The sequence below is a fragment of the Leptonotus elevatus genome, chromosome 4, assembly GCF_054856555.1.
Source record: "Leptonotus elevatus isolate MCC_2025b chromosome 4, RoL_Lele_1.0, whole genome shotgun sequence".
NCBI classification, from domain to species: domain Eukaryota; kingdom Metazoa; phylum Chordata; class Actinopteri; order Syngnathiformes; family Syngnathidae; genus Leptonotus; species Leptonotus elevatus.
In genome coordinates, this window is record NC_141242.1 from 6,927,063 (window position 1) to 6,953,863 (window position 26,801).

The 26,801-nt window shown below is 43.2% G+C and overlaps 1 protein-coding gene across 1 annotated transcript in view; it reads right to left on the reverse strand.

Moving 5' to 3' along the window:
• Window positions 1-1,908: 1,908 nt before the first annotated feature.
• The window catches only part of tle3a (TLE family member 3, transcriptional corepressor a), a 33,046-nt gene continuing 8,153 nt past the window's right edge, over window positions 1,909-26,801 (reverse strand). Inside the window, exons 6-21 of the mRNA XM_086072908.1 lie at window positions 22,949-23,011; window positions 21,371-21,475; window positions 15,744-15,953; window positions 15,378-15,383; window positions 12,218-12,340; window positions 9,835-9,885; window positions 8,667-8,819; window positions 8,067-8,199; window positions 7,801-7,976; window positions 6,674-6,747; window positions 6,334-6,583; window positions 5,669-5,916; window positions 4,725-4,872; window positions 4,481-4,631; window positions 3,361-3,437; window positions 1,909-3,158 (exon numbers count right to left, since the gene is read on the reverse strand). Coding sequence (XP_085929034.1) covers window positions 3,051-3,158; window positions 3,361-3,437; window positions 4,481-4,631; window positions 4,725-4,872; window positions 5,669-5,916; window positions 6,334-6,583; window positions 6,674-6,747; window positions 7,801-7,976; window positions 8,067-8,199; window positions 8,667-8,819; window positions 9,835-9,885; window positions 12,218-12,340; window positions 15,378-15,383; window positions 15,744-15,953; window positions 21,371-21,475; window positions 22,949-23,011 — 2,076 coding nt within the window. The 3' untranslated portion in view covers window positions 1,909-3,050. The remainder of the gene's footprint in view (window positions 3,159-3,360; window positions 3,438-4,480; window positions 4,632-4,724; window positions 4,873-5,668; window positions 5,917-6,333; window positions 6,584-6,673; window positions 6,748-7,800; window positions 7,977-8,066; window positions 8,200-8,666; window positions 8,820-9,834; window positions 9,886-12,217; window positions 12,341-15,377; window positions 15,384-15,743; window positions 15,954-21,370; window positions 21,476-22,948; window positions 23,012-26,801) is intronic.

Here is a 26,801-nt window from a genome sequence, read left to right on the forward strand (position 1 = left end):
AATGCACGCAAAAGCGGAAGACTGGATCTCGCTGCCTCCTGAAAGGCCCCCATTGAGAGGCGGATCGGCGGAAGGCGAGACAATGACCCCCCGAGTGCGCAGCAACAGGCACTCAGGAGGTCCAACTTTTTTCCATCGGGAGATATTCCACTTGTTTGATTAAGTGAGGAAGAAAACTGTACTTGAGCAAGAAGCTCGGGCTACAAACGTTGGAGGAAGAACGCACTTCAGCCATGTGGGAAAAGAAAAGACTATGGCCGTTTATAAATGGGGCCCGTGAGAGCGGGGCACGGCGGTTGGCTCCATGCTGAAAGCATCCGGCCCCCGCTATTATAGTCCAACAACAACATCTGTGAAGAGGTGGCCCTCACAAAAGTCCGAGAGGAGCCGGGCTGCGGAGTGGAAGGACGAAGGACCCGGGCCCATTCAACTCATCCGCGCTCAAAAGTACTCGTCGACCCAAAAGCCCACTCGAGAGAATTCAAGAGCAGTATTTGCGTCACATTTCTCGAGTGGCACTGCAGGTAAAGTCTCAAAAGAAAAGATGGCAAGTTTTAATGCTGCTGCCATAAGCTGATTTAAAAAATACATATAATTTGTTCGGCGTCTATTGCGAGCGGGAGAGTTTGCCGTTTGCAAGGTCAGCCATTTTTTTCGAGGTTCAAACGCTCTCCCATCTCTTCAACAGCACCCAGAATGCTTTGCTCTCATGTTTGCGCTTCTCCAGGGACGCTCGTCAACTCTTTGCCTGCGTGCTTTTACCGCCGTTTACTGTCATGGAAGAGGCCGCGCTCTGCAAATGGATGGAGAGCCAAGCCAGACGCAAAGAATGGCAACAATCACAAAAGAAAAAAATGCACATTTGAAAATCGATCCCTCCAGTTGTTTATGACGCTAAACAACAATCGGGCAAAAAACATATGATGGCCACATTTTGAGGGAAAGTGAATTTCTATTTGCTGAGTGGGCGTCTTCTGGTCAGAAGATGGTAAGACATGAATGAAAAATGAAAAGCCTATTTTTAAGCATTATAATCATGTGAACCTAATTTTGCAAATTTCTTCAAATATGCCAATTCTGGTACTAATAAAGGTTATCTTAATATACATAAACACAATCTGTATGCGTGTATGGAGAAATGTGTTTGGACATCGAATTATTTGGCAAAATGTAAAAACATTCAAATCACTCCCCCTTTCCAAAATATATAATAAATCTCACAAGACTGCCACTTTCCAGCCAAAAGATAATTCACCAAATAAAATGTCACTTTAATTCTAAATATGACCAGTTTAATGAATAATTTTGGCCTTTAGTTTACATGATTATGAAAATAATCTAATTCCACTGAGAAATTCATCTTAAAATTAAACTGCTAAGTATTTTTTGATTGAATAAAAAAACAATAATGGAGATTATTGAAACCCTGAGCCAAAACATTAAATTTGATACAAATACAAGTATGTGTATAATCTCTGCATTAGGGAGGCACAATAAGCCCCCCCCCCCACCACCAATACCGATAACGTCCTACTTTTCCAAGCTGATGCTGATAAGTTTTAGAATTCAAACCTTTCCTAAAATAAATAACTTAATCCGAAGAGACCCTTCGTTTCTAATGACACTGAATTATGGAAAAGTGAATAACTCGTATTCGAAATTCTCAATGTTTTCACTTTTTTCAGAGTTCTTGAGTAGTCACCTATACCGATACCACGAGTACTTTTGATACTAAATGATATTTAAAAAAAAAACAATGGCATATACTTTTAAAGAAAGACCCGTTTATCCCAAAATAAACGTTTTCCTTAAAACCGCATGAAATTTAGCGCAGTTGTCCTGCCGATACAATATGCAGTATCGGTCCTCTCCCATCGCAATCAATTCTCACATCAGCAGTGCCAGCCATTTTTGTTTCTTTTATACAAAAACAGTTTATTGACTTATCAACAACTGCCAACTGTACAGTCTTCAAGGATGACGACAAGAATGCGACGGTCCGACGTGTTCTACGCAAGAGACGATTCTCATCTTTGAGCAGGTTGGAGTGGAATATGACGAAATACCGAGGAACGCAAACCCAAAAAGTCATTATGTGCTGATGACGGTTTTCACTTGCAGATCAGTCACAAAGCGGCAAAACGCCAGCGAGATGGAGGCGGGGCCTTTGAGGCGGATGACTTTGTTGAGCCGGGCGATGAAACGTCACATCGGCGGGCCGGAAATCAAGTCACAGCTGCTTCGCCGTAAAAAGTCATCAGTCCTTCAGTAAGACAGTAATCCATTTGAAAGCAGCCCGAGTCCGCGGTGAGGTCTTCGTCGAGCCCTCCCAAAAAGTAGCACAGACCACCATTTTCCTCCTTTTTCGAATTATCCACTGCGAAAAATCCACGGCTCAACCATCTGTGTTCTGTGTTAAAGCAAATTCCAGTGGGGGAGGAAAAGGTTGTTTTTCAGGGAGGAGGAAAAAAAAAAATCCAAATTAGATTTCTGTAAAGGTCATCCAGCACAACCATTGTGGAAAAAAAACAGCAAAAGGGGGGGAAGGAAATAGAATATCCTCTTACAAAGTAATCTAATTTTCATTCCCAGAGGGGACAGAAAATCACAGAGAACAAGAAAGAACCATCACAAGCGTAATTGGACACCAAAATATAAATCTATAAAAAGGCCTTTTTTTTGTTGTTGTTGTTAACTCCATTATGTACACTTTTCACAGGACCTCCAACGAGAAACTCCAGAGCGAAGCGCCGCTTCTAGTCGTGTCATGGAACTTTACTTCCACATCAAAAAAAAAAGAAAAAAAAAGGGAAGAATATCCAAGAAACAAAGCAAAAAAACAAAACAGCAAAACATTATTTTCTTCTTAGTGCCTTTGGGAACTGCTCTCGCTGTACAAGTTGGATGAGGGAGGAAGTGCAGAGCCGGAGATTCGCCAGAAAAAAAAAAAACATCCACCTTGGTCTGGCACTGCCAAACCTCCTGGACGTCCCCGTGCGGGAGCCGCGGGCAACATCCGTGCTGTCTGTGATAAAAGGGGCGGCGCCATCTTAGTAGATGACTTCATACACCGTGGCCTTCTTGTCACCCGAACCCGTCACGATGTACTTGTCGTCGGTGGAGATGTCGCAGCTCAGGACGGACGAGGACTCCTTGGACTGGTTCAAGAAACAAAAAGAGACGCGTCTCAGGGTTTGGGGTTGCGGTGCTCGGCGTCATTTTCGAGTTGAGCGAGTAAGATCGGTCGACAACTCGGGTTTCGCCGATAGGAGCGACGTCGGTCGCGGTGACCTTTCCTATTGGTCCGAACGCGCGCATGCCTTTGGAGCGGCGACAGAAAGAGAATATTGAGCGACATACCTGGAATATGCTGGCGCCGTAGGGAGTCCTCCAAGCGTTGAGCAGGTTGTCCTTCCCGGTGCTAACGAACCATTTCCCTGCAAGACCAAAATGAGGGAGTCACTTCCTCTTTTCTTCCCCGCGTGTGCTCATAAGTTGCGATCAAATGCCATGACGCGCCGACGTACGTTGATGTCACACTTTTGTGTCATTTAAGTCGATAAAATGGCTTTCCAATTAATCCATGTTTGTTTTTTAACAAGCTTAACTAACCTATAAGATTTATGTATTATAAAATAAAAAATATATGAGAAAGAAAACTATTGCAAAACTATTTTTCCAAAATTGTTCAACTTAATGTTAAAGCTGCCCTATATGACAATCTGACCCAAAATATCTTTACAATAGCATTTTTATTTGACCATTTTTTACTCAAACATCTAATTAGTGAATTAACGCCTTAGCTGTTCACAATGGCTACTCAATGAGAAAGCATCTGGCCAATAGTCTTCAGACTGGAGTCGGGTTTGAATTTCCCGCCCTCTGTCTGCAGATGTGACATCATTTAAGCATCGTGTACGTGAAGAAGGCAGTGTGCAATTCCATTTTTCGGCCACAGGTGGCCGCAGTGATTCGAAATGGAATTTTCTGCAGTCAGCAGCTTTATGAAAAAAAAAAAGAGGCAAATTTACTCCGATTTCATTGATCAAAATGGTACGAACATGGCGCCAGCACAAATTGTGTTACGTCATCTTCCCAAACTCGTATTCAAAGCCACGAGCGAAAAGTATGACGGGGTTACAATTAAAAATCACACGATGTACCATCACAAGTCGACGACTGAGCACACACCAAATTCCCCGCGGCTCAAATGGGCCAAACAATGTCGCCTGATCACCTGCAGCCAATTATGGTCAAGCGGGGCGTATCATCGCGACCTTGACCTCCGCTGAACCCCTGGGGTTCGATCGAACCCGGGTTAAGAACCACTGAATTAGACAAAGTTTTACAACACTTCTCAGTAACTTTTACTGACCTTTTCAACACTTTCAAATGATTAATTGTGTACAATTAACTCAGGCCGCTCGCATGTCAAATTGACCATATTTGGATAATATTTGCTCCGCGTGTGCGCTCGTACCGCAGTATGCGAACTTGAGAGAGAGAACGCAGCTCTCGTGCAGGTGCAGCTGATACTTGTCCGGTTTGGAGTGGTGCAGCACTTCCACGTTGCTGCTCTCCATGCCCACAGCCAGCCACTCGCCGGTCGGGCAGTAGCCCAGCGAGAAGATCTGGAAAAGCGGAATCATCGCGACAGGCAAATGAGCAAAGATGGCGTCGTGTTGCATCCCGAGTTGCCGCCGGCCGCTTGTTTGGCGTCGTACCTGCGAGGTGAAGTCGTGCTGCTGCAGCTGCCGGCCCTCCCTCAGATCCCAGGAGCGAACCGTGTTGTCGAGGCCGCCGGTCCACAGCTTCGTGCCGTCGTGGGATATGTCAATGCAGCTCGCGCCGTCTGTGTGACCTTGGAACTGCCTGCAAGCAAAACACAAAGGAGGGCAAACATACGACGGCGTATTAGCCATGGAGAAATATTAGGCGTGTTAGGGAAAAATCGATTCAGCAATATATCGCGATATCGAATCGATATGCGGACGAATCGATTTTTAAACATACATTTTTTTTTATGGGAATATTCAACAAAACGTCTTACTTAGGGTTCACACATTAAGCATGGGAGAATGTTATATAAATGGAATATTAAGCCTCAAACTTTTATTTCAGTGCGGTTAAACATGAAACAGACGGCAACCTGTTTGTTAAATGCAGTGGCTCAGTTATAAGCCTGAATTTTCAGATAAATAAATACATTTTCATACAAATCTTACAGTGTACATGTACAAGTTTACTGATTAGTATTTTCTAAATTTGAGTAAAAAAATTAATAAAAATGGCAATAATCAATTTATAGATTTGTATCGGTATTGAATCGTGACACAAATTCAATCGCCGGGTACTAGGCAATTCACACCCCTAATATATATATATATATATATATTAATGGGTGGGGGCAATATTCCGAGAAAAAAAAACTTGAAAATCTGCCACTTTATAGTCGTAAATTTACAAAAAGATAAAAAATAAAAATCACAAATTTACAAGTTTTTATAAAGTGGCAAAATTGCGACTTTATAAAGTGTCAAGTTTTTTTCTCGGAATATTGGCCCCAACCTCTAAAAAAAAAAATATATATATATATATTTATACGTGGCCCTAATATGCCGTCGTACAAACATTATGATGAAAAAAAAAAAAAAAGCTTTCCTCCCACCTGACAAGAGTCTGATTATGGAGGTCCCACACGGCAATATTTCCGTCGCTGCAGCAGGAGAAGCAGACTTTGGCGTCGGGGCTGATGGCCAAGGCGTAGCACGCCGGCGCGGAGGAGGTGAGCTCGGCTTTGATGCGCGGCGTCTGAGAGGCCAGGTCCCAGATGGTCAACGTGCTGGCCTCGCCTCCCACGATCAACGTGCGGCCGTCGGGGAGCAGCTTGCACGAGCGGATGTAGTTGTCCCGGTTCTGTTGCGCACGGGACACAAAGAGACAAATCGATGCGTGCTCGGCGGTTTCGGGGAAAGCGAATGAAAAAATCCAGCCGTCAGAACAAATCAATAAGAGTGTTTCTCAAAGCTCTTTTCAACAGATGTTGATGGTCACGTCGTCTTTGTTGTGTTTATATTATTTCCAAAATGTCATGTAATAGTTATGTGGGCTGCTTCCCTCAAAAGCGGAGGGGGGCGTGTCATTACTGAATGAAAGCTTGCTTGTTGTGGTTATAGCCGAGCTGTCAGCGCCAAGTGTGCGTGTAACAAAGGATCGTCCTACTGCTAATGGAACCGGCGTTTGCTAAAACAGCTCGTACCTGTCGAAACAACAAACCGGCTTGTGAAAAATGCGCGCCGATGAGTGAGCGGTGAATCAGCGGGGGCGCCTCACCAGACAGTCCAGTTGGGACACGGGACTCTTGCTGCCGGGTTGGCTGATGTCCCAGATTTTCACGCAGCCTTTGCCGCCCGTGTAGACGTGGCGTGTGGGGTTGCTGATGGTGACGGCGCACACCACCTCGCCGTGACTCAGCGTGTTGATCTGGCGGGCGTGGCGTGGGATTCCGGGGCCGATCAGGGCGTCGGGTGGGAAAGGCACGGGCTGCATCTGGCCGTCGGCGCTCACGTGGAAGGAGTAAGCACTGGAAAGGGGGGGGGGGGGTTGATTTACTTTCCCGTTTCTTCACATTATGAGGTGGACGTCCCACACATAAATCAAGTGGAAAACTTACGGTTTGCCTCCGGAGATGGATGTGAGGCTTGCTTGAAGGCCCGGGGCTCTCATGTGGGTGTGAGGATCAAAACCCTGAAAGACAACAAAACAGAAGCAAGGCTATTAAATACCTCCACCAAGGCTAAAACAATTGGCGCTTGTGAAATTCATGATTAATAGCTCAAAGGACGTTTCAAGGCAACAAGCTTTTACTTTTGAGTGCATCTGGATCAGTTTTGACATTTGAGCTTCTGTTTCTGTCAGATGTACAATTGGTCACGACAATCACGGTTTTGGACATTTTAATTATTTACAAGTCACAAAGTGCAAATTCACGGCATGTTTCAATCGGAAAATCTTTAACTCACAGGGTCAAAGTCATTTTTGTTGCAGGCCACTTTGTAACTATGGTTTCCCATTATGACGGTGAAACAAACTGATGGATCACGAGTTTTGAAATCAGAAGTGAAGGATAACAGTTTGTTCAATTATTGTTAAAGTTGCTGCACAAAGAATAACAACAAAAATATTGCAAAATCTCAACACTATTATTTATTACAACATGACTATTTGAAATGTTGGTACAAATTTTTAGCAAAGATCATGCAAGTTAGAGGGCCAGATCAGGCCCCCGGGCCTCGAGTTTGACACCTTGTGCTTTCTCACTCACTCACTGCCAGCAAATTCAGAGCGTTTGGACAATTTCAAAACCCACACAATGTTGTGTTCAATGATTAGAGAAAGACTAAATCTACCAAATTAAAGAACATACACTCCCCTTTCACCAGAAAAGAAATGTTTAGATTCTGCTCTTTTATAACCTCTCAGTGGACTCAAACTATGCTGATCTCGTATCCAAAATGGGGCATGGACGCCATCTACTGGTCATTATGCATCAGTAAAGTTTTTTGCAAAAGTTTAAAATTTACAGTTGACCCCCATCAAAATTGTCAGTGAATGAGTTTAATACATACCAAAAAAAGTTGACAGACGACACAGTAAGCCAAAAAAAAAAAACAATAGAAAAACAACCACCTTGGCAAAGTAATCAATATATATATATATATATATATATATATATATATATATATATATATATATATATATATATATAGGCCAAATATCCAATGGGAGAGGATGCGTTACCATTGGGGAGCGCCCATAGGCGGCAGCGGCAGCGGCGCTCATCTGAGGCGAAATGTGGAGACCAGCGTACACACCAGGACTCGTCAGGCCGCCGTTCATTTCATGATGACCCATCATGGCAAAGGGCGTGGGGTAGGATCCTGCGATGGACAGCGGCGTACGCAAGGCTGGGGCTGCTGCGGGCAAAGAGAGAACGTGGCAGAAACAGGACGGCAAAGCTTGGCGGCGCGTTGCAATGCCGAGCGAGGGAGGAGAATGTTACCAACCGAGCGCTTCCATGCCTGGTGGTTTGCCCAGGATGGGTCTGAGCCCAGGAGTGGAGCTGGTGCCGGGGGTGGGGGCATCGTTCCGCGGGGTGGGGGTGTTGGACTTGAGGCCCGGCGTGGAGGATTTGTCATTCTGTCGAGGGAACGACGGAGCCAGAGTGTTGACAATCTGGGAAGCTGGGCAGCGTTCAGACCGACGATTTGAGAGCAAACTGTACTTAATCCAGTCTAATTCTGACAACGCGCACAGTCCTGCACAGCCATAAACTGCTATTTATTCTAAAACCTATTACAAGCACAATGGGGATAGGCACTTTTTATCCTTTTACTGCTTTGGCTTTAATCTTTTAGTGAGGCAGCGGGGAGGGGGGGGAAAAAAAATCCTTGAATCGTTAAATACATTGAGCTATTAACAGAGAGGACCTGACTGATCCTGATTCGGGACAATATTATCCCTGACGTTTAGTCATGCACTTAAAGCATAGACAGCTATTCCCTAATCCACTGCCAAAAACGTCCTAGATTTATTCGGACGTATCCCTTATGCTGGCTCTTTAAACCCCTTTCTGGCCTAGTTTGAACCAACTCCTGCTGCCTTACGTGACTGAGCTCCTTGGCCTTGGAGGACGGGGTGCTCCCAGAGGACGCCACGGATGCTGGGCTGTTGGGCGTGTCCTTCTTGGGGGGGCGGGGCTTATCAATGCCATTCTCGGGCGGCGAGTGTGCTGGGCTGGCCCGAGGCGTGGCGGGGTCCTGCAGAAAGGTGACAGTTTAACACTTGAGCATTTTGCATTGTAATAACAGTGTTCGCCACTAGGTGGCAGGCATTGCTCAAGAGCTCCTCGAGACCCAACAACATTTCTCATCAGAGAAGAAGAGAGTGATTCCAGGCCAGAAGCCAGGACTAAATTAGGTCAAGAAAACGGCATTCTTTCAGGTAAAATAGTCATCTAATTATATGTTCGGCAAATAAAAAAAAAAATCTTAAAAGACACCATCAACAACACCGATCTTAAAAGTAAACAAACAAGAACTGTTAACAGTTCATTTGAAGTGAATGATGAGGTTCAAAATGTGGCATCCAAAAAAACATGGACATATTTAACGTTTAAAAGTAGACTTTACTCAGATTGGATCAGCAGATATTTTGTATTTGATGCCAAATTGGTCATAATGTCAATAGATTGATGATGCCATTGATCGGATCTTCAAAATAGGACATTGCAGCAAAACACAATCGTGTTCACTCCAGGGACGTGTTCTGTGCCGTCATTGTTAACAATCAAAGTTTTCTCCGCATATACGGTCATATTAAAAACAAACACGCAGAAGAGAATATTTGTAAGTCATTTGTGAGATTTTTGGGCTGCGATGCACATTTGAGTGAGCTCGCCTATTACTTTCGGGAATTTTGAATGACATGCAGGACAAAAATACAGTAGAATAAATATTCAAACTTTTGAGTTGAATTTGGTGAAAATATTCACAAAGTGAGTTCTTGCTCTCAACGCCGGTTTTGCAGTTCAGCAGTGCCAGGGTGGGAATTTACATGTGACAGCAAATTTAAATAAATAAATCGGTGTGTAGTTTTTGCTTACGATACACTTCTTTCTGTACACTGGTTCAAAAAAAAAAGAAAAAAGACATGCACATATTTGGTTATTATATAAAATGGCATATTTGTAATACATCTGGTTGGGACGTGTGCGGCTGCCCACTCCTAATTTAAAATGGTTGCCTAGAAGAGTCAGAAAAGTTGTATGCTCACCTCGTTCGAAACATCTACCACCAAGTCGTCACTTTTCTCTCCATCGCTGTCCTGTGAAGGGAAAACTCCATGTAAGCAAAAATAGATCTGGATTTGTGTGGAACTGCATTTTTGACTGGCAAATACATCAGAAGATATTTCAACGTACTTGAAAACACAAATACAAGTACTTGTAAGTTAATGCTAAAAAAAAAAGAAGATATTTGCCAGTATTTACAAATACATTTATGAATGTACTTGCCAGTATGTTTGAACTTATTTGGAAATGCGCTCAAATATATTTATACAAGTTAGAACGTATTTGCATATATATCAAAAAGTTTTGTTAACTCTTTGACTGCCATAAACGTTATAAAACGTTTAGCATAAACCTAGGGAAGGGCGCCGAGGACGTTAAAAGACGTCCCCTATGTTTTTTTTTTTTTTTTTCAAAAACGGGTGCAGGAAAGCCTTGGGCAGCTGTGCTGAAAGTATCAGGCTGATCTGATTAGTCAAAGACTCGTTTTGGCCCCTAGAGGGCAGCGATGACTCTCTTTGCACAAGGTTGGATGGGCCGCCCACCGTGGGCGTCAGTAGAAGACGTGAGGCGGAGCTAGAGTGTTGAGGAGACAATGGCTGATCCAAGCCACAATGGCTTGACCAAGCAACCGGTTACAAGCAGCTCAGCTTGAGCATTTTTTTCAAAGACGGAAAGCATCAATCAATACTAAAAAGCGCATTGATGTCAACGATGATGATGACAACGAGCTCTACGCCAAAGTTGGAAGCTTTGGCGTGACTGTTATGAACACGTAGTAAGCCTCACGGCTAAGCGCGGCTAGCGCGGCTAGCGCTGCTAAGGCCGGAAAACGCGCACAATAGCCGGCCGGGTACTTCTACACAATCGGACATTCGATCGGGCGATGGAGAGTTGGCATCGACCAATGCAGATTGATGATGATGATGAAGATGAAGCTCTACGCCAACGTGACTGTTATGAACACGTAGTAAGCCCCACCGGCAAAGCGCGGCTAGCGCGGCTAGCGCTGCTAAGGCCGGAAAACGCGGAGCTGCACAAGCGGACATTCGATCGGACAATGAAGAGTACCCCGAATCCAATGCATATTCATCGGAGGAGCGGGTACAGTCTGATCACGGAGAAGACACTGTTTCTGGACTACGATGCCACCATGAATGGAGTGGATAAAATGGATCAGAACATCTCCTACCAACCCGGTATAGCAACTGAAGGACACGGGGAAGCGAGACGTAACGAAACCGTAGCATGATCCTGATATTAGACTTGATGACACACTGCAGTATATACTTGCTATTCCCCGGAAAAAAACGGCCGGCAAGAAAGTGGCGCACGCGAAGAGGCAATCTTGTGCAAATGCTGTTGCGTCTCCTTGCACGCAGGAGAGTGTTACAAAAAGAAAAACTGTCGTTGAAACATCCACATATTTGTAAATAGCACCACAGTTGCACACATTTGTAAATAGTTTGCCAAATTGTTGTCAAATTGTTACACTGTTGAATGTAAATAAACGTATTTTGCTATCAAAAAACACTTTTTCATTCTTGGTGGTAGTGTTTTATAGAAGTAAAGCACTATTTAGGTGTTTGTGGCATCATTCATGGACAAAAAGAAGTGTAAAATTCACTAGAATGCATGAAATAATATCGTTTCACTAAAAGCTTGATTTCTCCGTATTTTGGTCCAACACAGGCGAAATTGGGTCAAACTAACCATTTTCTATTGTTGATTACTAAAGACCGGAATAAGGTAGAAACAAACTCTTTTTTTCTGATGAAAGATGAAAGTCCAATCTTTCATTTGGTAGTACGTGTGTTTCCATAGTCCAAACAGAACATTTTCTGTGGACCTTGAAAATCAGTCAAAATGCTTAAATCGGCTGGCACTGGCGGCATCCCTTTTCTGAAAACGTCTGGCAGTCAAAGAGTTAATACGTTCAAACGTATTTTTATGTTTGAACGTACTTTAAAATATTTAACGTATAAAACTTGCCAGTGCGTTCGAGCATTTCTGCAAATACGCTTGTATACGTGTTATATACGTATGCGCGTGCGTATACACACATTCGAACGTCCTAGACAGTACGTTTAAACATATTTGCAAACACATTTTTATTCGTTTGACCGTACTTGCCAGTATGATTGAACATTATTTGGAAATACGTTCAAACGTATTTACTATATACATTTGACCGTATTGAAAACACATTTAAAAGTATTTGCTTATATGTGTATATATACACACACACACATTTGAACATACTTATACGTATTTGCAAATACGTTGTCTTGCAATGTCAAAAACGTTTACTCCACATCGTCAGTTCTATGCTTCCGTAGCGGCGCGCCATCCGTTTGGGGAACATACATATCTGCTCATGCTGTCCTTCTCTTCCACTTTGCGCTTCTTGGAGTCCAAACTGTAGTCCGAGGAGCTGCGGTGTTTCTCGCTGGCTGTGCGTAAGCTTTCGGATGGCGATATTGAGTTATTCTGAAAGCAGAAAGGCAAACAAAGGCTTTATTAGCTTTTTCATCTCGCAGTGAATCATTCATCCGCTACAAGTTGCTCACAGGGAACGCCCTGTGCCAAGGCAAACACTAAAAGAGTCTCATTCGCCAAATTACCGATGCCGCAGACTCTTAAAATGCAGCTGTGAGCCAGCACCAAAGTGTACCCTGACACCAGCCAAGCTCAATCTCTCTCTCTCTCTCTCACACACACACACGCACACACAAGCCGTCTCTGGCCGCACAACAGAACGGGCCATTATCCCAGCTGAAAGGAGGATGGCTTGTTTTCTAAGCCGGGCTCCCTCCTTCTCATAGCTGGACAACAAACGACCTCACGGGGACATGAGCAAAGTGTTGTGGCTGAACAGAGGGCCTTTTCTCTGCAGTCACTCAGGCTAAGCGTGAGAGAGCGCGGGGGAGGAGAGAATGTGGATGTCGCGGGCATTGATTGCCTCGCTCGGGCGCCGTGTCAGCTCGGAGACGGAAAGACGAGCCCCGCGTCGCCAGCGGGCACGGCACCATGGGACAGGCCGGTGCTCCGCGGCGGGGCCCGACAATGCGCTCCCAACGCCAACAGAATGGGAGGAACTGGGCCCCAGTCCAGCGGCCCCCCCCCTCACCCCCCCCCCAACCACCCCCCCCCCCCCCCCGTGTGGAACAAAGCTATAATGTGGACAAGTCAGCAGCAGGCTGAAGAAGCGAACAATGGCCGACGGACTGGCAGCCCGGGCAACAGGCCACCGTCTGTATAATGGCTGACCTTTAAAAAGGGATGCTTAGCGTGACTCATTAACCAAAGTCACCACTCGGCTATCAGATGACCTGGGACCAGAGCGCAGAAACAAACAAACAAAAAAAAAAGGCCTGCTAATCGCCCCAGGAGTTGCATTTCTTCAGACATGACTGAACCCATTGAGCAGAGCGAGCCTACAGGAAGGCAAATTTCGCAAGTCGTCAGAGATCACGGCCATTCGAACGGAAGGTCCGCCCACCAGGAAATCAAAACACTTTTGTGCCTCTAAATATTCATCACATGCCAAGCGGGAGAGGGAGTGAGCCGGTAAACAAGGGAGACGGTGGAAGGGATCAAATAAATCCTTTAAGGCAGGGACGGCCACGTCATTCCGTAATTGTGATGAAATGACGTGGCTTCTAATCTCTTCGGCATGAGAACCGTCATTTCCCTTGTGGAGTTAAACACTTTGGATTTACCGTCCTCATTTCACATGAATCGTTACTTCTTTTTTTTACCTTCCTCTCAAAAGTTTTCTTCTTTTTTTGGGGGGTTCCATCAGTTGATCAAATGATGCAAAGCTACTTGAAATCCATCCATTCGTGTGATTATCCAGATGCTGGGGAAGACTTGACGTCCGTCGAAAACCTCCCTTCCAGATCCACCGGGAGGATCCCAAGGTGCTCCCAGGCCAGCTGTGAGAATCCTTCCAGCGTGTCCAACGGCCTTCCCCGAGGCGTCCTCCATTTTTTTGCTCTTCCCTGAACACGTCCAGTTAACAGAATTGCACTAAACGTTGTGGAAGGCTCGGCATGAGCCAAGAAGGATTCCATTAACTCTGTCGATTGAGATTTTTTTCCCTCCTCCGTGTTTCAACATTTTAAGTCCTACCATCAGTATCCAGCCATCCATTTTCGTTAGTGCTTGCTCTCATTACAGTGATGGGCGAGTTGGAGCTTATACAAGATGACTTTGGACAAAAGGCGAGGTGCACCCTGGACGAGACGGCAAGCAATCGTAGCGCACAAACAGACAAACCTGACAGCAGAACCTCAGTTTATAAATGACTCTGGTTACGAAAAAAAAAAAGTATGTATAAGAAAAATTCAATCAAATGATACTATTTACTTTCATTGGCTACTGTGCAAGGTTATTTTAGTTAACTAAAACTAATTAAACAAAAATTCAGAAAACTATTTCAACGTAATAAAATAAAAACCAAAACTAACTGAAGCTACATTTTATGTTTACAACACCAACTAAAACAAAGTATAATCATAGCAAAAATGTCCTTTGTTTTTGTCTTTGGTAATTAATTTAATGCATGAGCCTTTGGAGACTATTTTATATGCGATTTTAAGTAGATTTATTTTGATATTAACCGGAATAAGGACGTGTGTCACACAAAAGTGACGTCATATAGCAGCAGCCAATAGAAAAGCACCTTCAGATGACGTCACTCCCATTGTGGTTTTTAAATATTGCGCATAAGTAATACACATTTCTTTTTCTTTTTTTTACTAATACTGAAACAAACTAAAACTAAGCATTTATGAAATAATTAAAACTAATAAAAAACTAACACCACCCTAACTAACTGAAATGAAAAATTCCAAAACTAATAACCCTGCTACTGTGTCAGGTATCTTTGCTTTTTGCCTAAAATGGCCGCCACATTCAAAAATGCTTTGTGCGAGATGGTGGCCATTTAGGACTAAAAACATTACGGTACCTGAAATGGGTATGGTGACGTTTAAGGCAAATGAAAAAATTGCCTGTTTGTGAATTCATGAGTTTTTATTTCATGACGACGTTTTTAATTTATTTAGTTTTTATAGCTGGTTTGTTGGTTTTTATTTATTTAGTTTTTATTTTTTTCAAAAATGTTATTAGTTTTAGTTTTTTTGTATATATGGAGTCTTTGTTGATTGCAAGATTTAAAAAAAGACCACTAAGTATTATGTAAAAAAGTAAACTGCAATTCCTTCCTTCTTCAGTGCTAATATACAGCAATAACAAAATACTTTGAAAATGACCTGTCAGCTCATGAATATTAATTGACAGAGACAAGAACAGAGGATTTTTTTTAGTATATCATAGCAATTTTTTTGTTTTATAAACTTACAACTTTTTTTTATTGTATTTCTTTGACAAAAATAATTTTTTCAATTTTAGTTTCAGTTATTTTGTTAGCCTTCGTTAACTTATATAATATCCTTGCTCCCAGCCTCAGATCTTGGAACATGGCTGCAGAAGAAAAAGTCATTGTCACGTTCACACTCACCGTGCTCTCTGCGCGGCAAACATCGCCATGGTTGTCACGATGAAGAAGACCAAGTCAAGCATAACAAAGAGAGAAAAAAAGAAAGAAGCCAGTTAGCGTATAATAACAGATGCCCCCTGGCAGAAGGTACGAGAATCGACTTGTGGGCATCATCAGGCCTCACTTATGGGCGAACTAAAGCTGTTGAATAGCTTATGGGAACGTATCAGCTCATTACCCCGACAGAATGTGAACAGACAGGATGTGCGCATCACCTAAGGGCCCTGCCACTGCTCTGCAGAGACGCAGGAGCGCGTTTTACCCTTGTTGAACATCTACGCAGCTGTCTCAACATTAATGTACACGTTCATCTCTTGCTAAGTGGACCTCACCTCTGTGTTCCAGATCGTGGTGGTTCTTCTCATCCTTCACCGGAAGGTGGGCTTGGCTGCCCAGGGCCCCGAGCGCAAGCAGGCCCGACCCAGAGCCCGTCACGGTTGGGATGCCGGGAGGTTGCAGGCCCGAGGGGTGCGGGGGCAGCTGGACGGGAGGCCCGTGAGCGGCGTGCGAGAGGTGCTGCGCCTGGAGCTGCTGCTGCTGCGAATCGACATGCAAGACACCAAGTGGGTCGGAGGGAAAAGGCAAGTAGAGAGCACAGACTAAACAGGAATGAGGCGGATCGCTTGATGTTAACCCCAAAAAATGTTTGGGGAGGGGGGGACAATAATATGTTCTATGCAGCCCCACTAGTCTAAATATGGTATTTTGGTTAATATTGCGTGAGTGGAAGATGAGTTAAGCAGCAAAATCCAGCCGTTTTTATCCATCTCAGGGGGGCGGTCAATTTGCCACTTGACTGAAGATGACATCACAGTTGCTCAGGTAACAACCAATCACAGCTCAGCTTCAGAAAACAGGTGAGCTGATCTGAGATGGATAAAAATGGCTGGATTTTGCTCCATAACTCATATTCCACAAACGTAATATTAATCAGAATGTCATGTTCACATATAACATTATTGTCAAGAAATGTTTAAGGTTGACTTCCATTTTAACCCAGTGGTTCTTAACTTGGGTTTGATCGAACCCCAGGGGTTTGGTGGAGGTCAAAACACACCTGACTCATGATTCGTGACGATACGCCCTACTTTGTCAGACAAATATGTGCAATAGGAATTTACATGTATAACGGAATGCATGGTGTTCCACAGGGCTCAATTATGGGGCCTCTGTCGTTTTCATTCATTCATCATTCTCTGATTTCGGCAATCCTTTGTGAAAGCAGACTGATTAACCTGTGTTAATAAAAATAAGACTTTTGCAAACATCTGGTTTTACTTTGGAAAGCAATGACAAAACCATTCAGTTAAGTTTATTTATATAGCCCTTAATCATAAAAATTAGTAAGTCAATAAAAGTAAATAAATAAATAAATATTGTTTAAAAAAATATATAATAATAATAATAATACAGAAATAAATATGTTTTTAATAATTAATTATAATAATAATAAAATAAATAAATAAAAGGCAATAGTCCGCAACCATTTGGTTAGTGAACAGAAATCGGGGGTGATGGTTTTGTAATACACTTTAATCCAAAATAAAGTTTGATCCCATTACAGTATTCGATCAAAGTATTCGACAGAGACAACCCTAATTGACCCATTCTATTACTGGCAGGGTGAGAATGTGCTATTTTTAGACTGTGGACACACGAGAGTTGCAATCCTGACTTGTGTTCTCCCCCCCCCCCGTCTACAAAACTAACGCACGAGACTCGGGGAACACGACGCTTGACTGCTCAGCAGCAGTAGCGCGTCGAGTGAAAGAAACGGGAACGACAAAGAGCCACTTTGAGTCGACCTGCACTTAATGGAGAGTAAACATTTCACTTCAGGTAAAATAGTGCACTGCAGCACCGCAGCACTCAGTGAGCAATCCTCTTCAGCAATGTGAGGATGTGTAGGAATCTGTCAGCCTGTGGGCTAAACAACTACCTGATTTTAAAACGCTTCCAAACCCCCCAAGCAGCCTCTTTTCCCTCCCATCATACTCATTAACAGAACATGAATCATTTGCACGGGCAAACTTAAAAAGACCGAAGGAAGGAACACTAAGTGCCAAGAGCTTGGCAGTGCGGCCGTCTCACTCTTGAGTGTTTGGAGTGTGCGTTTGGAGGGCCGGGGGTCCCACGCTGGCACTCGCTCAACCCTCCCATATTCGCCATCAATATTTGAAAGGCACAGGGAAATGGATGGGAGTTAAAAGCCCCTTAGCATGGAAGTAAGCAGTTTAAAGCAAGGTTAAATAATACTTAGCTGAGACACCAATAAAAACATCAGCAATTTATTACCCGTCTGCGAGCCAGCTGAATAATTCAGCCGCCGTTACGGCGTGCACCTCCTCGCTTTTACAAGAATGGCTTCAATCAGCGGCCATTATCGCCATTTCGCCAATATTAGGCACTAAAGATCGAGGAGGTGAAACAGCACACCGCCAAGGTTTTGGATGAATTGCTTCATTCTTCCAGTATCTGTCCTCGAAGCAGAGAGGCCTGAATGGGAAAATGGCTGCCATGACCTCATCATTCGTCCGACAGGGCAGGCAGGGCTGTCCATACTTTTTCACTTGAGGGCCGCATACAGAAAAATGTAGGGATGTTCGATACCACTTTCTTTTAGACCGATACAGATATGAACACTCAACTCTTTAGTAGTCTACCGAAAGCACTAGATCAATAAAAATGTCCACCAAAAAGCAATGACAGATCATTTTAAAGACCCATAAGGTAAAAGCTGACCATTTTAAAAACATTTTGGATGACTCATGTTCATAAATCGGACCTTGACACAGAGCAGAAAGTGGAAAAAGCAATTTTTGCTTCTAAAAGGGAATCATCTTTTTCTACCACAGTGCTTTGAAGACAAATTGTGTTAAGTTGTAGTATATGCCGCAGACCACAAAAAAATTGGATGGCGGGCCACAAATGGCACCCGGACCGTAGTTTGGACACATGCCACAGCGCATATGTGAATGTAATCACAAAGCACGTGCAGGCCAGCGAGGGAGGGAGGGCCAAAGAAAAAATAAGGACAGCGAGTGCGTTGTAATATCGCGTCCATGGAAATGAAGGGTCGTCAGCAGGCGAGAGCCATCCTTGCTCATTTGTGTTTATTGAGCCACTGATGGCTAATGTGCACGGTTGATCAGCAACAGCTCTCATTAGAGGACCATAAATGAAGACAATAATAAATAAAAGAGTCTGTTCCGTTTCCTCAAATGTAATCTTCCATGATAAGGAGACACTTTCTTTTTGGACTTGGTAAAAGCGCGCATACAACGATCTGTTATCTTGTGTGCGATTTTGCTGGCTAAAACTGTCTTTTTTTTTTTTTAGTAAGCCTGAATAAAAATGGACGAGTATGAAGTACAACTGCGTCAGAGTGTCAGCAAAAGTGTGTAGAGTAGTTTTTCTCTATTTAACCGTCTTCCAACCAGCCTATATGGGTCACTCGCTTAACGGCTACCAGCTAGCCGCTAACGTTTGGAACAGGCGCCACTTTCTAAAATGTCAGCGAAATTCATTCATTTATTTATTGTCTTTAATTAGCGACTGAACATAATTTCAGGATGATGCGTTGAAGTTGCTTAGTGGCAATTTAAACGTCAAGTGGGCTTCAACAATCCACCTTCCAGTCGGTAAGAAGACAAGTCAAGTTAGCCGCTACGCCACCACGCGTTGCCACGAAAAATTCAATATAAAAGCATACCAGGGCTGCTACTGATGTCCGCGTATGACCGTATTTAGGAAGATTTTACTTTGAAGTTGGCCTTCTCACCAAGATGAGCGTGCTTTGCTACCATCATGCATAGCAGTGCTATTGCTAACTTGACTGTCTTGACACCGAAGAAACGTACACTTGAGGCAGAAAAAAAAAATCCTCTAGCTTTTATTTTGTTTTTTAAATTGAGATACTCAACAAAAAAACGCAAAGAAACACCTGACCTTGAAATCAACATCAATTTCACAAGACATTTTCACATACTCGCAGGAAAAGTAAATCTGGGCTAGGTCTGCATTTGGCCTATTAGCGACTCAACCTGGAACCACTCGCAGTCATCTCAACACATGCAGCTGCCCTACTTGCATCCTATTAATGGCCCTCAGCCCCATCAATAAGGCATGGCGCCATCTCCTGAAGGCTGCCTGGCACGCTCTTTCACCCCACCTTGCTTTACAATATGCATGAGGATTTTGGCGTGCCTTGCAGAGCTTCTCCTCAATGAATAACTGATGGGAAGGTGTTCGTAAAACATACAGTAGCTACATCACCGGTTCTTGCACCGTGAGCGTGACTCGGGCGGCGGCCTGACTGCTTCAGAAAATAGGGTGGGTGCCAAACAAGATGCTAAGATTGGGCCACATGGTATCCATTGATAAATTGTCTCAATGTACTGGCCATTTTTAAGGTATTAGGTGCTCGCGAAGGGTACCAATACCAGCCACTGATACTTAACGGCCCCCCCAAAAAATCTGACATGGAGTAAGTCTTCCTCACCAGTAGATGGCGCTACACACTGGCCACACATCAAATAATCATGTAAAAAAATAACTAAGTAGTAGCTCGGATCAGTACGGTTTCATCAACGCCCAAGCAGCATTCGGTAAGTGTAATAAAACATCTGGTTCAGTCCAACAGGCACACAAATCCATAGTCTCAAGACACCTCCTCAGAAAAAATCTGTGGAGAAATCATCCCCGAACAAAAAGTCCCCAAGGGGGCATCAATTGAATTCCAATAGCAATCATCCAATCAGCCGGCATGGCCAGCCCAGCCTTCGCTAAACACCCTGCAAGTGGAGTCGATCACTGATAGCGTGAGGGTGAAACCAATCACCGGCGCGCTGATCAATGAGGAGCAGATGGTGATTTTTAAGGCGGTGATGAACACCGAGTGCCGGGCTTGCGTGCAGCAGAGGCGTGGTGAAGGCCAATTGCCGCGCGCGTTGCCTCGGCTGCAGCTCGGCTGTGTTGTTGTGCTCACCCTCAGCCTTTTAATTCCCACAGCTATCCAGGTCAGCAGTGAGGGATGAGGCTCCTCGTTAAAACCTTAACCAATTAAAGCAATACTGGCTGAGAGGAGGATTCTCGAGAGCTCTCAGGCTCTCATTTATAAATCGCACAACAAGGCAGTGAAGACGCCACAGAGACCCACGCGGAAGCAACACAAGAGTTCACAGCGACACGCATGCACGTACACAGATGGAATTTAGCACTCGAGAAATAGAAATAGCTATCTTTATATGTATATTAGGGCTGCAAACTAACGATCATTTTAACTCATTTGCTCCCAAAAATTTATAAATATGTTTTATTTTAAATATTACCATGCTCCTAAAGACGTATTTATACGGGGGTTTTAATGGGAGGGGGGGGGGGGGTTATGCTAGAGCATGCAGAAAGGCTTTGATGCAGCCTCTGAATTGAAGAGAACATTTGAGGCAATGATAGTTATTACAAAAACGGCCAGCAGGTGCCAGCAAAGTATATGAGATCAACCAGGGCCATGTGGCAAAAAGCTCTTTCCCCCCACTGTTTTAATTTGTGAATAATGATTAAACTTAGCTATATTCTAATGCTAATTGCTTCAAAATGGAAACAGATCGAAATATACTTTTTTCCCTGATGAAAGAAGAGACTAGTCTTTTTTTTTTATGGTAGGTTCCATTACAGCAATAGAACACAATATTCTGTGGGCCTTGCAAAATCAGTCAAAATCCAGTAAAACAGCCGGGAGCAAAAGGTGTTGCTTCAGTGAACATGGCTGGAAATGAATGAGTTGATTTAATAATCGATGAATCAGATTTTTTACATTTTCTTTGTTCAAACTCAAAGCCGCATCTGGCATCAACAGTTCACAACACGGGAAACATGAAAAGCATTCACAAATACGTATCGTGCATTATAGGCACGGTAAGGTCAAAAAAAGAATAAAAAAAGGGGGTACACACGGTGAGAGGCAGATTGGGAAGTCCACGTACCCCGATGATGGCATTCAGCTCAGTCATAGTGACCTGCTTTGCCCGCTCCACTGCCTGAGCAACCTGCTGTTGGTGCTGTGGGAAGATATTAACGGAGACGCATTAGGACACGCATTCATCTGTGAATCTAGCGCTTTGGTTTCATTTAAAGTGTCATCGCGAATGGCATTTGCAAATTTTGAAAAGACAGTGGAACCTCAAACGTGATGAGAAATTTGAACATTATATTTTGAGGGAAAATGATGGGATGGAAATGGGTACAAAAGTTTGGAACCAGAAATAAAAACAAGCTTGACCAAGGTTGTTGCGAGAGGAATGTATGAAATAAGCAGACTCAAATTTGTGTTTGGTGAGGTGTCCGCGGCACAAATTGAGAGTGTAGCGTGCAATTAGGTGGCTTGATGATGAAGTGCCGCCTCCGCAAGTCAAATTACGACAGATGTTTAATGTCTTTATGGGCGTTTGAGTTACTTTTCTGATTTTGAGTGGCTCAACAGAAAAAAAAGAAATTCAATCAATCAATTCTTGATGCTTGGGCTGTTTCGAGATGTATTGTTTTTAGGTTGTAATATTAACTCATTCACTGCCATTGACGGAAAATTCATTTGAACTTTTTCTATTAGTTTAACATTGTTTCCACTTTTGTTAAGAGTATGAAAACCTAGAAAAAAATGTTTTATTGTACATTTAGAACAGATACAAAAATTTTGAATAATCGTGAGTTAACAATTTAAGTAATGCGATTGATTACAATAAAAAAATAATAATCGCCTGATGTGATTTAAAAGAAAAGATTATTAAGAATTAGGAGAATCAGGGGATATATATTTTTTTTAATCGTAATTAATTGCATGACTTCATGAGTTAACTCACAATTAATCACAAATTTGATATCTGTTCTAAATGTAAAAAAAATGAAGGCTTTCATACTCTTGTTAACTAAAGTGAAATTTTTTTTAACTAATAGAAATACTTCTAATGAATTTTTTACATCTATAACCGTCAATGGCACTGAATTAGTTAATAGAGGTTGACTCATTCTTATATAACAATTGAAGCTGTTAAAATGATACTTAAACATAAATAAATAATCATCAATCAATATTTGTCCGAAAATCGATTTTTTTTTTTGTTATTAAAAAAGCATTTTTTCCTGATTACTGTTTATTAACCAGTGATTGTTTTTTATTTTGTATTTGTATAGTGATTAAAAAAGGGGGGGGCGGGGGGGTTGTACGCTGTTACTGGTTCGGTCATTGTTTTCAATTTCACAAAGATAAGTCTGCTTCTGAGTATTTGGACAATTACATCAAACAAGGTCTGTACACAATTAATTGATTATCAAAGTAATTGATTACTTCTATAGTCAATTAGTTGTGAGTTGTTTGAAATCGAAACAAATCAAAGATGGACCAGCATTCCCACCCCATATTGGACTTTTTCAGGTTCCACTGTGTATTCATGGTGAAGTGCCACAATGTCGGCATCAAGTGCTTTTATCTTGAAAGTGTGAAGTGATGTCGTTGAAGCGCTACATTAAAAGCTTACCTCTTGTGACAGGAAAGGCATAATTTGCGCTAAAATAGCGTTGAGCCGCTTGGCAATCTCCGTCTGGAAGACAACAGAGGAGCGAAAGCTGACGTGAAAATATGAAACAGACAGCGGCTTGGCGTAACCCCGCCTTTAATGTTTACACCGATTAAGTCAATTACTGCGGCAATCAGAACTGCTTGACTCAACATCCTCTAAAACAGCGTGATATTGACATTTGAAAGATTTAAAACATTAGGCGAGCCCAGGGGGATGGAGCGCAGCTGTGCTGAGAGTGCACTCCATGCTAAACGGATATGCGGCGGCGGCGGCGGGCAGAGTGCTGCCGGATTGAGAGGATCCTCTCTCGCCCCTCGTCGGTTGGAGAGTGCACCGTCCTGCACTTAACCTCCATGTTAAACCGCACAACCACACCCCGGCAAGCAAATTTCATGCTTTACTTACATGTGACATTGCCGGCAGTTTGCATGCGTGTCATTTTGACACGCAGTAATGACCTCAAGGGGGACGCGCAGCCAACGCATCGATACTATTAGAGGCCACGCTGCCTTTTTTGTGGTCCATTTGTCACTGAAAAGCAACTGGCGGAAGACCCCCCCCAACCCCCACCCCCCTCTCTCCGCATCCATCCACAGAGGCCTGCCTCCATTCTCGCGCCCGTCTCCCAAGCGCCATGGCAACGGCTGCAGCCCTATCTCGCCGGGATCATTATGCAAATGGCACCTCTCCTTGACCGTAACAGGCTTTAAAATCATATTACGTGCTTGGAGGCAGGTCATTAAATTGAATTTTCGGCCTGTCGATCACATGAATGCTGCAAATGAATGCCGGGTTAAGAAAAAAAGAAAAGCAGCTGGAGGAGGAAGAGGTGTGCAGAGGGGGTGTGATCCACTCCCCCTTGTAATAACACTGCACAGCTGGCTTGCTCTGCCTGCTCTTTTCTTCCAGGGATGGAAGATGAGAGTGTTCAGGTTCAAGCTCTGCACTGGGAGCAGAAAAATAACAGTGCCAAAGCTACATCATCTATGGAATTTATGAGCTGCAGTTCATCCCAGGGCCACTGCGGAACACAAACACATCACAGGGATTTGCTCCGATTTTTCATTTGGAGCAGCGCGCGCGCGCACACGCAAAGCGCACGTCGCCGGCCGCCAGCTTATTTATGACACATGGCAGAAATGCCGGGCTGTTTTGGCAGCCTGACGTATTACCTCTGAGCAGCGCCGGAGAGATTGGAGAGTAATGTGCAACACGACAAGACCCGCTGACCCGAGCTGCAACATGGATGGCCACTTAGTATGGCCAGCCAGATGGAAACATGGGATTTTTTGGGGTCATTTCATCTTGTTCAGCAACATACATATATTCTTTCTTGTATATGACAGGAAGAGGATTCTGTTTAGGGCTGAACAATTAAATTCAAACTGACAGGTAATCTGATTGATGATTTACTGACGAATATTCATGCAACAATTGTTTGGTAGAATTCTGTACAAAAGTGGATTAGGGCCACTGAAGAGAGAAAAAAAGAAAAAGAAAATAAGTTTAGCAAGATTCTCAGTTTAACTCATTCACTGCTATAAACGTAAAAAAATAAAATTTTACCTGTTTCTATTAAACATTTTTTTCCCACTTTTGTTACCAAAAGTAAAAAAAAAAACTATTAAAAAAAACGTGTGTTGTACATTTAGAACAGATGTAAAATGTGTGATTAATCTAGAGTTAACTATTGAAATCATGCAATTAATTACGATTAAAAAATGTAACCGCCTGAAGCCCCAAATTTTTAATAATCTTTTTTTTTATAATGAATTTATGGCAGTGAATGAGTTAATCTCAGAATTCGGACTTTAAAGTGAGAATAATAGTAGCACAAATAAAGTCAGAATTCTTAAATAAAGCAGCAAAAACCGCCTGCTTTTAATCCATCTCAAGGGGTGGCCATTTTGTCTTGTACAGCCATTTGCTGGCCACTTAAAACGACATCACAGTTGCTCAGGGCTTGGGTAACGACCAATTACGGCTCACCTGTTTTCTGGGTTTGGTCATGCGACGTTAGCAAACCGAGTCGTGATTGGTCGTTACCCGAGCGGCAACAAGTGACAAAATGGCCGCCCCCTAAATTGGATTAAAAATGGGTGGATTTTTCTGCTTAATTCATAATCCACGATTGCAAATTTAATCAGAATTCTGTGTTTTACACTAGTGGGGGCGCACAGAACATATTTTTGACCTGACTTGAAGTGATTGATGAGTAAAAGCTTCCTTCCATTTGAATAAATGAATGGCTAAATTGCCGTTATTTTAGTATAAAGCTAATTACATAGAAATACCAAAACATTTCTTATATTAATAAAGATTAACGTATTACTTTTTTGTAAAAATAAAATATATGTACATTAAAAAAAAAATTTTAATCACATATTGCAATTATGGTTCACAAATGATGTCAACATTTACAGCATTGTACAATACGTTACTATGTTACTGCCAAGTATGATGTCACACTGTTTGCATATTTGTCTTAACTTAATTACCATTGCGCCTCCACAGTGACAAACATATACAAATAGAATTGTATCCCAGATGCAGTATCAGATCCACAGGATACAACAGTCCTTAAGACAACACTGTAGATTATTTTCTGCATAAAAAGAACGACATTGACCCCTATAAAAGAATCAAACTGATCAAGCAGCAATGAAGACTGTGAGATAAAAGCTTTTACGAGCATCTGTATTAACGCACTGGAGTGCGTGCTGTGGACAGAGCTCAAGAAGGGCCTTCAGAAATGGCCGCAACGCAGGCTAGCCTGCGTAATCCGTGTTTGTGGAGATAAGCCATGTCAATAGCAGCCCAACATTTGACAGGATTTGCGAGACGGCCTTGAGCGCACGGCCCGTTCCTCTCTAGCTTAGTGTCACCGTGACAGCTGGCTGAGAGAGGTCAGGGGGTGGCTCATCCACTGGGCCCTCAGCAACTGGCAGCACACTCTCTCTCTCACACTCACACACATGCAAATACACAGACAAGGTGTCAACTCGAAAAAAAAGATATAGTGCAGAGCTGGGAGGAGTTTTTCCCTGTTGTTGCTCCGTTGACAGATAAAAACGGGCGGTTACTGTCACTTTCAGCAGATGACAGCTCTGCCCTTGAGAGGCCAGCTTTACGCCGCTACTACACAATTACAGGTACTCGGACTTGTGTAGCACCACTTTAAGAGCACTCTCCAGCTGCCTTGTCAGAGGCATGCAGCGAGGTGTCGGCCCGGCGCCGTCAGCAGAGGGAAAACCCAGTCGAGAAACTGACTAGGATTAAATAACGAGGGGGGGAAACAACTGGTCACATGATCTGTTGGCAAACAGCACTTGACCCGTTGGATTGAAAGGGCCACCAAATTGTCGAAGATGCACGAATCACTAGTCACACTGTTTTTCAAGCAGACGGAGAATTAGATAACACTTACACAACAAATATCTAGTAAAAACAGGACCGGCTTTCATTTGGAAGACAAAAACTGCTTAAGTTTTAGCCCAATTCACATTTTGAATATCCTTCCACGACAGAGGTGGCAAATCCAGGTCCAGAAAGTAAAAATATTGCCACGGTTTAGCTTTAGCCCCTTGTGCTTGCTTGCTAGCTAGCTCCATAGCTAGCTCCCATGGTGCTTGTTTAACTGCTAGAGAGCTAGCTAGCTAACTAGCATCAGGGGCTAAAGCCATACTGTGGCAGGGTTTTTACTTTCAGGCGCTAGCTAGCTAGTTCCCGAGATAGCTCCCATGGTCCTTGTGTACCTGCTGGCTAGCTAGCTAACATCAGGGGCTAAAGCCAAACTGTGGCAGGGTTTTTA